General features: G+C 45.4%; 1 protein-coding gene across 2 annotated transcripts in view; it reads right to left on the reverse strand.

The window, feature by feature from the left end:
* Positions 1-12,026, reverse strand: part of cacna2d3a (calcium channel, voltage-dependent, alpha 2/delta subunit 3a) — a 163,064-nt gene that overhangs the window by 67,357 nt on the left and 83,681 nt on the right. For both annotated transcript variants that reach the window (XM_072713125.1, XM_072713126.1), the window contains exon 12: positions 927-1,005. In XM_072713125.1, coding sequence (XP_072569226.1) covers positions 927-1,005 — 79 coding nt within the window. The remainder of the gene's footprint in view (positions 1-926; positions 1,006-12,026) is intronic.

Here is a 12,026-nt window from a genome sequence, read left to right on the forward strand (position 1 = left end):
CTCTATACTCAATTGGCTGGTTGAAACAAAATCTAGGCCTGGATTTGTACTTTCTGAACCTAAACTTTCCACCTCTGTCTGTTGTACATCTCCACAGCACCTGAACACAATGCCGATACCTCGTCTTATCAGTCGTGTGCTATCAGACGCCCACTACTCGTCACGCCAAAGATCGGTCATAAATCTGTTTTCATTTACATAGTTAATCTGCTCATTTATTCATACAGAGCTAGTGGCCCCACGACGGAATGGCACCAGTGCCGCAAACATTACAGGCCACAGTATATCAGTGTGGAAACAGCACTTCTAAGTGTAACTCCAGGACCCTGTCAGCACACGTTGTCAAGCTCCAGTCACTGAATGGGGCTGCTGTAATCCGTCCCCGATGACGGACACCCCCCACCTCGCCAGCTTATCAGGCATTGTCTACTCACAGGCCTAATTTTAGAGTCACTCCCACCACATGTCTATATCATCAATGATGGCTGCCTTCCGGCCAGAACACGGAGGGATGTGACTGCCATGACCCGCCACTGTCACGAGTGAGCAGCGGTGAGTCTCTCATGTGAAGCTGCATCGAGGAGGTAAGACACAGCCATCCGCAAGCCAGGAAAAGAGACCCACATGATGGAAATCAGAATTGTGGGTGGCGGCAGAGAGTCATTTTCACACAAAATGCATTTACCTTTTGCAGATGGCACACAGCTGGTGATACACTGAGCCACTCCTGCAGCTTACTGGAGTGTGTGGCTGTGACTGTATATATAAAATGTTATTAAAGTCCCAGTGTTATTCTGCTGAGAATCGAAAATAAAAAGTGAAATTTCGTGAAATTTACTCTCACTGTCGCACAGATGTGTGAGAAGTGTCAGAGCGTGTGATCTGGAACGTGATATGATGGGTTAAAAACAAAAAAAACAACCAACCTTTGTTCGCACATGCCATCCATTTCAGGTTATCAGCAAAGGAAGCCTCTCTCCCTATCAGGTAGGGGAATATTCGCACCTGGAAAGTAAAAATAAAAAACAGGTCAGGCATTTCATTGGCCACCAAAAGCAACAACTGAAATTCATGACACTGTTTAATGTCCCAGGCTGCTTGTCATTCATTTTGTATTCTTTTCACCAGATTTTTTTGTTTCTGTGATTCAGGCTTATAAACAATTTATTCTGTAAGATGAAAGTAACGCTGAGAAATCTGCTTGTATCATATTGGGACAGATTAACTACCATTACATTTCACATATGCTGTTGTTTATCAGGATTCTTTGGAGAAAAAACGTTTGACTCCCTTTAATAAAGGACACTGACTGATTGACAATCCCTGTTCCACAGGATATCTAAATAGCCAGTTGGATCAGTTAGCAACAATATTTAAGAAAAGCACCATGTCCATATGATCAGCGAATCAGCTAGACAGGATATAAGTAAAGTATGGTGGAGAAAAAAAAGATAATGCCTATTTTATAAAAGAGTTAAAGCTATTTTGCAACACCTGGCAATTTGTCTAGAGAGTATTTTTATTCCATTAATGCAGAAATTGAAAAAAACAGTGATAACCTCTTCCATTCGAAATCTTTCACTAAAAGGCTGCATCTTACCTCAGTATAGCACCTGAAGTCTCTTTGGTTTCGGCATTATTCTTCGTAATGAATATTCATTCTTTTACACTTACACAGCCTACTTTTCAGCTAGATAACGTAAGTTAGCGATGGGCCCTCATGGTTAAGTTCTTTTGGAAACGCTGGAATAGCGCGACACCAGAAACCGTGTGAGTTATACATCTCTACAGATACGCAGCACCATTGCTCACTCGGCATCTCCTGTGAAATCTCTGTGATTTGTACAAAAAAAGGTCTCTTACATTAAATGTAAAAATAAAAATGGCCTGACACTTAAGGAGAGGAAGTGGAAAAGTGACATTATATATAATTATAGATGTATATATACATACACACACAAATACTGAGAGTAAAAGAAAAGTATATACAGTAGTACCTAACAATTGCACTGGCATATCACAATGTATCCTATGCTGGGTACTTCAAAAGGCTTCCTCAAAGATTCTGTATGTTAAACCATAATTACAACTCCATTTCCAAAAAAGTTGGGACGTTGTGCTAAAATGTAAATAAAACAGAATGCAATGATTTACAATTCATACAAACCGATCTAATCAAATTCAAATTGAGCATATGTTTGTCCTAAAACAATTAAATTTGTTTCAACATTTGATATTTGATATGTGTGGTCTATTTTCAACTAATTATGGGTTTACATGATTTTCAAATCATTGCACTCTTTTTTATTTACATTTTACACAGCGCCCCAACTTTTTCTGAAACAGGGTACTATATATAAAATGTCTACATGAATTCCATCTTCATCCATAAGAACACAGCATACAGTTATTTGTGAATCAGAAAAAAATGAAAAACATCAGAGAACTGCTGGCCCTGTTATGGTAGAAAAACAAAAGCATGGGAAGAACCCACTGTAGCAGGATGCATGTCGCTGGGCAAGGATCTGAAAGCCCGATGGACGGGGGTCAGTGACCAAGGAGCTGATCCGAAAGGCCGGCAGACAAGTCGCGGTGACGGAGGAGCTGATCCGAAAGGCCGGCAGACAAGTCGCGGTGACGGAGGAGCTGATCCGAAAGGCCGGCAGACAGGTCGCGGTGGCGGAGGAGCTGATCCGAAAGGCCGGCAGACAGGTCGCGGTGACGGAGGAGCTGATCCGAAAGGCCGGCAGACAGGTCGCGGTGGCGGAGGAGCTGATCCGAAAGGCCGGCAGACAAGTCGCGGTGACGGAGGAGCTGATCCGAAAGGCCGGCAGACAGGTCGCGGTGACGGAGGAGCTGATCCGAAAGGCCGGCAGACAGGTCTCGGTGACGGAGGAGCTGATCCAAAAGGCCGGCAGACAGGCATCGGAGGCAAAGGAGCTGATCCGAAAGCCTGACGGATGGACGTCAGTGGAGCTGATCCAAAAGCCTGACAGACAAGTGCCAGTGGCCGGGATGCTGACCGGAACCAAACATACGGGTCTGAGTGGCCGAGGAATTGATCCAAAAGGCAGACAGACAGGTCTCGGTGGCCGAGGAGCTGATCCAAAAGGTCTGCAGACAGACTACAGTCCAAAGCCCGGCAGACGGGCGTCAGTGAATGAGGTGCTGATCCGAAAGGCCGGAAAATGGGTGAGCCGAGAAGCTGGTGCGATAATGTCACAAACGGGTTTTGGTAGCCGAGAAGCTTATCCGAAAGGCCGGGAGACAGGTCAGGGTGACTGAGGAGCTGAGCCAAAACCCTGGCAGACAGAGATCGGTGGCCAAGGTGCTGATCAGAAAGGCCTGCAGATGGGCATCAGTGAATGAGGTACTGATCCGAAAGGCCAGCAGACAGGTTGGTGGCCAAGGAGCTGACCCAAAAGCCTGGCAGACGGGGATCGGTGGCCAAGGTGCTGATCTGAAACCCTGGGAGATGGGGATCAGTGGCCAAGGTGCTGATCCGAAAGCCCAGCAGACGGACTAAGGAGTTGATCTGAAACCTGATCACAGCTCACTGATCTTTCATCAATAGAAACAAAAGTATTTTTTCTCCTGTAAAGAAATTCCTGAAATCTATGCCATTTTTAAAAAATAATCAATTAATGTTATGTGTATGTGGATTTTCCCAATGAGAGTATTGGAGCATAGATCAGAACATATCCTGTGCATATCCAGTCATTTAGATTATATTTCATTTCTGCTTAATGTGATATTTATATAAATAACAATGATTACTTCAGAATAAATATCGTGCATTCAGAGCAGAATACCCGCTCATTTTACTACAGGGCCTGTAATTTGAGGAGAAATAATACAAGCAATTACAGTCTAAAACATGCTGTTGGTTTTCCCGCGATTTTCCAGCAAAGTGTAAAAGGCTCATGTGGCCATATGGACCAGACTGTCATGATGTGTGATGAAGGTGTAGATGCGGCAACAGAGAGCTTCTTCCCTTGATCTGTATCGTACATTAACAGACGAATACACATGCTTCTTTTCATCTATATACTACATAGGTTTTTAACTTTGGCATTAATCTCATTAATCTTCAGACACCCCTGAAATGTTCATTTGCTCCTGAGATAACATTCAAGACAGGAAAAATGAAAAGGACACTCAATAGAGTTAATTATCTGCAGAACTGTTATCCCGTTTATGACTTCAAATGAATGTAAGAAGTAAGAGACTCTGGGGATCATCTATTAACCTTCATCATCATTCAGAAAGAAATTAAGGGTTCTAATTAGACTATTCAAATTGCAAATAAATAGAATTTTCATAACTAGCTTATTAAAATGGCCAGGCTCTGGCAGGACAGGAGCCAAGCACTGCTTCCTGCTGGCCAGTCTCCCCCCTCCTTGAGCAGCGTCGCAGAAGCACCCTTTGGCCAGATCCTGATTGTCTGAGCACCCAGCACATTACGGCACTGCAGGGCCAGCCCAGCTGCTCCGCTTGGCAGGCGGACGGCGGTCCGCGAGAAGGGCCGCCCGGCACCCAGATGCGTGGCTAGGCAACAGCCCCCCCTCATCTCTTTACCCACAATCCCCCATTCCACATTCAGCAATGATCCATGGCCCGGCATTCACTGTCTAGCTGGTTGCTCCATTTCATTGCCTCCTCACTCCACCATTCCTTCTCGTTTTGTCTCTCAGAAAATTCCAGAGTGCGTTTTCATTGGTTTCATTTGGAGAGTGTTTGGAATATGTCTGCTGCTTTTATCCTGCCTGGCATATCATGCACCTAAACGCCACAGCCACGGGAGCGAACATCTACAGATATTTAACAGGCCAGGTTGTTCTACTTCTAGCGGGACGAATGGCGTAACCGTGTGTAATACAACGTTAAATGCAAGCAGATCCTCTCAAAGTGCGGAAATTCAAGTCCGAATTAACATTCCTCAGCACAAAACCCAGCAACCCAGCAGTCCACTGATAAATTCAAATCCTTTTCCAGAATATTCAGTAGTAACTATACAATGCACATAGAAAAGTCACGGGTGACCATTCCCCTGGCGTGACTCTGACACGCTCACTGGAACACAGGATCGGTGGAGACATGAAAAATGAAGCAGATCATTCCGCTCTCATGTTACGTTTGATCTAGAAAACACGGATGACTGCACTTAAATATCTCTGCTTTAATTTGAAGTGTAGCACGCCCTTGGAAAAAACAAATCGCTATTGTTTTTTTTAAAAAGGAGTTATTGCCTTAAAGTAATTTGCAAAATTTATTCAGCGCGGCAGGAAAAAAAACGAATAACTTTCATTATTTATGTACAAATTTAGTTTGTAGGCCACCAAAGCAGGAGCAAAGCAGGCATCTGGGCTCACAATCGGGCCTCAGAACATGCCGGGCCAAAACACGGGCCAATGTGAGGAGGACCCAGCCGGCAGGAGCAAGGGGGTCCCGCCATGCGAGTCATAAAGGTGATTACAATAATAAAGGCACATAAACGCCCTCATCCCACACTGTCGCTCACAGCTCACGCTACGATCATTCACGGCTGCCACGCACCATGACCTCCGGCACGCCTCAGCGCCGCCGCCATCCCCGCCCCTCACAGCCCGCCCCCCCTTCGAAAAGCCTCCCTAACGCAGCGCAGTGGCCAGATGGGCTATCTCTGGCTCATTATCCCCCGCCTATGAAGTGGAAATGCCAACAGAAGGATGCGTTCCTGTTGGAGAGGGCTCTGCATGCGCAGGGCCAGCCTGATTTACTGGAGCATAAATGGCTGTCGGGACAAGCGAGCAACAAAAGCGTTATGCGGAGCCCATGAACTCTGACCAAGATACACACCCCCAAAGAGGCGGGGAGGTGTGGGGGGGGCATTCATCAGCAGCGATAACCGCGGCGTGAGCTGCTGTCACGGCTGCTAGCCTTGCCGGTGGATATGCGAGCGTCACGTTTAATATTGCTTTACAAGATAGAAATAATGTACACTAGACATTACGGTAACTGTCTTGTTTACAATGAAACTGCTACAATTGCACAACCTTATTGAATTGTTTTGTAGTTTTTAACCATATTATATAATCCAGAAATGCATTATTATTAGAATAATAATAATAATAATAATAATGATAAAACAATGGTGCTAAAGTTTGTTATGAATAGTCTAACTGCAGACGTTTGGATAGTAAATCAGCAACATCCCTCACAGACTCATGTTTTGTTCCCTCACATTGAACTGCACAAATACACATATGCAGGAACTTACTCCATGGCAATGCCTTGCTTTCCATGGTTCCAGGACAGACATTTTGTGCTGGCTAACCCTGCAACATGCCAGTCGAGGAGGAGGTGTGTGCATTTTACAGCTTATTACTCTTCAGTAAATCAGGGAGATAAATGGACTGAAAAGGCTGATTTCTGGCCCTTTTAAAGAAATTAATTCTATTCATAACCTTGCAAATTAGCATAAATCCCACTGGGCCCTTGATATTTAGCATATGAAAACTAGACAATGTTAAATACTGCTGTCCTTTTCTAAAAAATGACATTCAGCCGACTAACAAAACATCTCTGAGATTAACAAAGATTTAAAAACATTTCTGCCAAACAGAAAGAACAGAACCTCTCCCTTGATTAACAAGCTAAAAATTAGGCATCATGATGTTTGACTGACTTTACCACTCTTCTGGGTTTTCAGGGCAAAACACATCAATAAAAAAAATGGAACCTGAAGCTTTTAGAATAATGCGTTTAAAAAAACAATTACGAGCTAGCACAGCTAAAAGCTGAAATACTCATTACCAGTGAGGGAAGGTATGTACATAAGCTATGGAGTGTCATTAGCAAATCAGGTGACAGACTTCAGACACGTTACCAGGTGACAGACTTCAGACACGTTACCAGGTGACAGACTTCAGACATGTTACCAGGTGACAGACTTCAGACACGTTACCAGGTGACAGACTTCAGACACGTTACCAGGTGACAGACTTCAGGCATGTTAACAGGTGACAGACATCAGACACATTACCAGGTGAGCTCCCAATATATATACAGTGGTACCTCTGAACTCAGAACTCGGGTTCAAATCCTAAAAAGTCTCATTTTCCCCATAAGAAATAATGGAAAACCAATTAATTGGTTCCCGGCCCCAAAAAATTACACCTAAATATGTTTGTTTGTTTTTTTAGCATTTAAACACAAAATGAACAGGATAAAACAAGAAGAGCATATACTGTACTAAACACATCTAAGCACATTTATCAAAACAGTAATTTGCAAAGTAAGAAAATAAATGTATCCAAACAATGTGTAAAGTAAAAAAAAAAAACAATGTGTTCTGCCCCGATCGTCCGCACCTTCCGTGTGCCATGCCCTCTCGTTAACCCCGTGTGGAATCCCCGTGTGATCAGCTGTTTATGGTTGTTGTCATTAGCTCTCTGTATTTAGTCCGCGTTTCAGTTTGTTTCCCCAGTCCGGTCATTGTATTGTCCGTCTGTGTTTTGCCTGCCTTACCTGTAATTAAACCCCGTATTCCCCAATACCCTGACATCTGCACCCTTGTCTCCGTTCTGTCCCAGCTCGGCACGACAATATTATTATTATAATTAAATGTATTAATAGTTTATTATTAATGATATTAAAATAATTAATAAGAAATCTTTTTTTAAAATATATTTTATTATATAATAATTACTGTTACTGTCTATCATTGTCTAAATGTATTTTTACTGTCTAAATATATGTATTCAGCTAGTGAAAACAGGCACGATTTCTATCACAGCAAATGTGAAGCTGAGACTGAAGCGTTACCCTTTTTTTCCACTGAGAGACGTGCCACGTTTCCCCACACGTACAAGTTATCTGAGGTCGGCATTCACGGTTCAACTTATGAGATTCAGATCAAGTTGTAGGTCATTTTTTTCAAACTGGTTTGTTCGACTTTTAAGAAATTCGAGTTCTAATGAGTTTGAGTACTGAGGTACCATATTGTATTCTTTGTTGATTTTAGTATTATTTACGTACTTAAAAAGGGTATCTCAACTCTGCAGCCTTTTTTACGGCAGATTTACCTTGGTTTCTGCATAAATGTTAGATAGTTAAAATACTTCTGCAATATTTCAGTTGGGAAATTAAAAAAAATAACTTTTTACTTTAAAGACTGGGGCACTGTTATTGTTCCAAAAGTACTATGAAGTGAATGTGGGGATATCAGTGTAATAACCTGCCAATAACCTCAAATCAGAGGTTCTGCACATGTAGAGAGAGAGAGAGAGAGAGACGTAGTTGGTTTGCAGGCAGTCTGCTGATTGTTGCCTTGGATAAGCTCTTTAGGAGATAACAGCACACAGGTGCGACTGGGGGTGACCAAAAGAACAGTAGGGGGCAGTATACACCTGCCTCCCTCCCACAGTCAAAGCTTTATGCAAAACAACAAATCAAAACAAATAACTTTTTTTTTTGTAAAACTGACTTCAGCTATAAGGTGTAGTGAGTGGCTGGGTCTACTACCGTGTGGCCTGAGCAGGTACCGAAATCACTGAAAGCTCTGTCATTGTCATCCTAACAGAAGCCCCGATTGGCTCATTTCACCCACGGCCAGAGTGCAGAGGGAAGCTAATGAAGCTGCTGTCTGTGCTAATGAAATTAGGGCTTGACAACACAGGGGACTGTGTTAATACATGGCCATGCCAGCGTGCCTTTTTAAATTCCATTTAGATAAATCACATATACCTCATTAACGCTTTGTGACATTTACATTTACAAAGAAAACACTAAATGGTACTTCATTAAAACATTACAATTTTGAAACATGGCTAGATTTTACATTTTTAATGATGACAATAAAAGTAAATAACAACCATAAAGAGTGAATGAAATACTGAAATGAGCATTGAGCATGCCATGCTGTCTTCAGACAATGATCAGGTTAACAGATTGACAGAAACATCATCATTAAAGATGTCAAAAAGAAATCATTTCATCCATCCATCCAGCGCAGGGCTGCAATGAGCCCAGAGCCAAAGGCAACGGGCATGATGCAAGGAACGCCCTGGACAGGATGCCAGTCAATCGCTAAGCACAAACTGACTGCCACAGAGAGACCCCTGTCCAATCAAGTCACATGGATCAGGGAGGAAACCAGAGTAGACAGGAAAGGCATGGAGGACATGCCCCGCACACAGCGAGGAGGGCCAGAGGTGGGCTCAAGCCCCACACACTGTCAGGAGGGCCAGGGATAGGGTCAAACCCCACACACAGCGAGGAGGGCCAGAGGTGGGCTCAAACCCCACACACTGTCAGGAGGGCCAGGAATAGGATCAAACCCCACACACAGCGAGGAGGGCCAGAGGTGGGCTCAAGCCCCACACACTGTCAGGAGGGCCAGGGATAGGGTCAAACCCCACACACAGCGAGGAGGGCCAGAGGTGGGCTCAAACCCCACACACTGTCAGGAGGGCCAGGAATAGGATCAAACCCCACACACAGCGAGGAGGGCCAGAGGTGGGCTCAAGCCCCACACACTGTCAGGAGGGCCAGGGATAGGGTCAAACCCCACACACAGCGAGGAGGGCCAGAGGTGGGCTCAAACCCCACACACTGTCAGGAGGGCCAGGAATAGGATCAAACCCCACACACAGCGAGGAGGGCCAGAGGTGGGCTCAAGCCCCACACACTGTCAGGAGGGCCAGGGATAGGGTCAAACCCCACACACAGCGAGGAGGGCCAGAGGTGGGCTCAAACCCCACACACTGTCAGGAGGGCCAGGGATAGGGTCAAACCCCACACACAGCGAGGAGGGCCAGAGGTGGGCTCAAACCCCACACACTGTCAGGAGGGCCAGGGATAGGATCAAACCCCACACACAGCGAGGAGGGCCAGAGGTGGGCTCAAACCCCACACACTGTCAGGAGGGCCAGGGATAGGATCAAACCCCACGCACTGTCAGGAGGGCCAGGGATAGGATCAAACCCCACACACTGTCAGGAGGGCCAGGGATAGGGTCAAACCCCACACACAGCGAGGAGGGCCAGGGATAGGATCAAACCCCACACACAGCGAGGAGGGCCAGCGATAAGGTCAAACCCCACACACAGCGAGGAGGGCCAGAGGTGGGCTCAAACCCCACACACTGTCAGGAGGGCCAGGGATAGGATCAAACCCCACACACAGCGAGGAGGGCCAGAGGTGGGCTCAAACCCCACACACCGCAAGGAGGGCCAGGAATAGGATCAAACCCCACACACAGCGAGGAGGGCCAGGGATAGGGTCAAACCCCACACACAGCGAGGAGGGCCAGAGGTGGGCTCAAACCCCACACACTGTCAGGAGGGCCAGGGATAGGGTCAAACCCCACACACAGCGAGGTGTGAGCCCATTCTGTTTTCCACTGAGACATTATGTCAATGTCATAATAAATATATATTTAAAATCATAATCTAAAGATAAACTGGACACAATGCTGATTTCCCTTCGAAAAAAGAAAATAATAAAAGAAATATTTAGTGCATGCAGCAGTCCATGATAGCTGGGGTGCCTGCACAGCACATTAAAGTAAAACATTAAGAAATATGACAGACATAGAGTTCTTCTATTAGCCATGGGCTGCCTTTTAAATGTAACATAACCCCCCCCCCCCCCCCCCCACAAGCAATACAATAATCTTTTACTATGCTGCTGGAGGGCATACTCAGCCTCAGAAATCCCGCCACGAGTTCAGACTACCTTTTCATCCCCAATAATTTCATAGAGGAAAAAACAGCCTCTAATGGCACAAGCACAATCAGCTGCATTCGGCGGTATGGGCAACGTTAGCCTGCGGCTGCCTCAAGCTGCGAGTGGCTGGCTTGGGATTCACCGTCTGGTCTGATGCACAGCCCTGCTGCCCCAAAAGCCTGCAGCCCAACAGCCCCACAAGCCTGCAGCACCACAGCCCTGCATGCTGCCATCCAGGACAGGATCGGCAAGCGGGGTCAATCACAGGAGACTCAGGCAGACATCAGCTTGCAATCCTTTCATGAAGAACATCGAAATCTCTTAGATTCCCCTTTGTGTCTGGCTCTCAGTGCCCCCACTCCTTTCAATCCACTTTCAGGACTTTAAGCATTTAATGCACATTAAAGGTGCAGGCCCTTGGGAACCAATCTCCTACTGGAACACCAAAAATAACCCAGCCTCCCAAATCTTTAAAAGCTGCTTATAATTGCATCACAACACAATGCAATTCATTTTCCAGGCCTGGACAGCCAGCATCACCTTGAGTTACTTTGCTATTCTACTGGCTACACTGTGGCTCTACTCAGGAAACATAAGAAGGGAAGAGACCATTATGCCAACCTGAAGGCTCATCGCCACAGTAACGCCGAGCTACACGGCACCCCTTATCTCATTTATTAACTCGGAGTGGGGCTTTTTATATACATACCCTTCTATAGTGACAAGAAAGATTTACCACAATTCACTTCATTGCTGTGTGCAGTTTTAAATTCACCCTGTGACCCAGACCAGGAAAAGCGAACGGATGATGGATGGATGGATTTTTTAATTGAAAGATACTTCAGTCAAGATGACAAAATTCATTCCCATGCAGAGAATCAGGGCCTTTTACACGTTAAACAGAAAGTGCCTCTTAACCGGAGTTGTGTTTTCAGAGACTAAGTACTGCCTATATAACATAATAGTGTTTTTTTAAGTAAGTCCGCACTCAGGAGCTCTGTCAGCTACAGTACTGTTTGACTATTGCACACCAGATCTTCAGAAATAAATGAATCGATAAACTCAGAATTCCTTTATAATTCAAGGGGATAGAAGTGCTACACTGGACAGCATGGCTGTGGGCTGGCGGGGGCTCCTAGTGGGAAACTGGAAAGCACAGCGAAAAGATGAGATCACATCAACGTGCAGGAGAGGCAGGAGGAGACGGGATTCAGCGGCGGGATTCAGCGGCGGGATTCAGCGGCGGGATTCAGAGGCGGGATTCAGAGGCGGGATTCAGAGGCGGGATTCAGAGACGGGATTCAGCGGCGGGATTC

Source organism: Paramormyrops kingsleyae, chromosome 6 (genome assembly GCF_048594095.1).
Source record: "Paramormyrops kingsleyae isolate MSU_618 chromosome 6, PKINGS_0.4, whole genome shotgun sequence".
Lineage (NCBI taxonomy): Eukaryota > Metazoa > Chordata > Actinopteri > Osteoglossiformes > Mormyridae > Paramormyrops > Paramormyrops kingsleyae.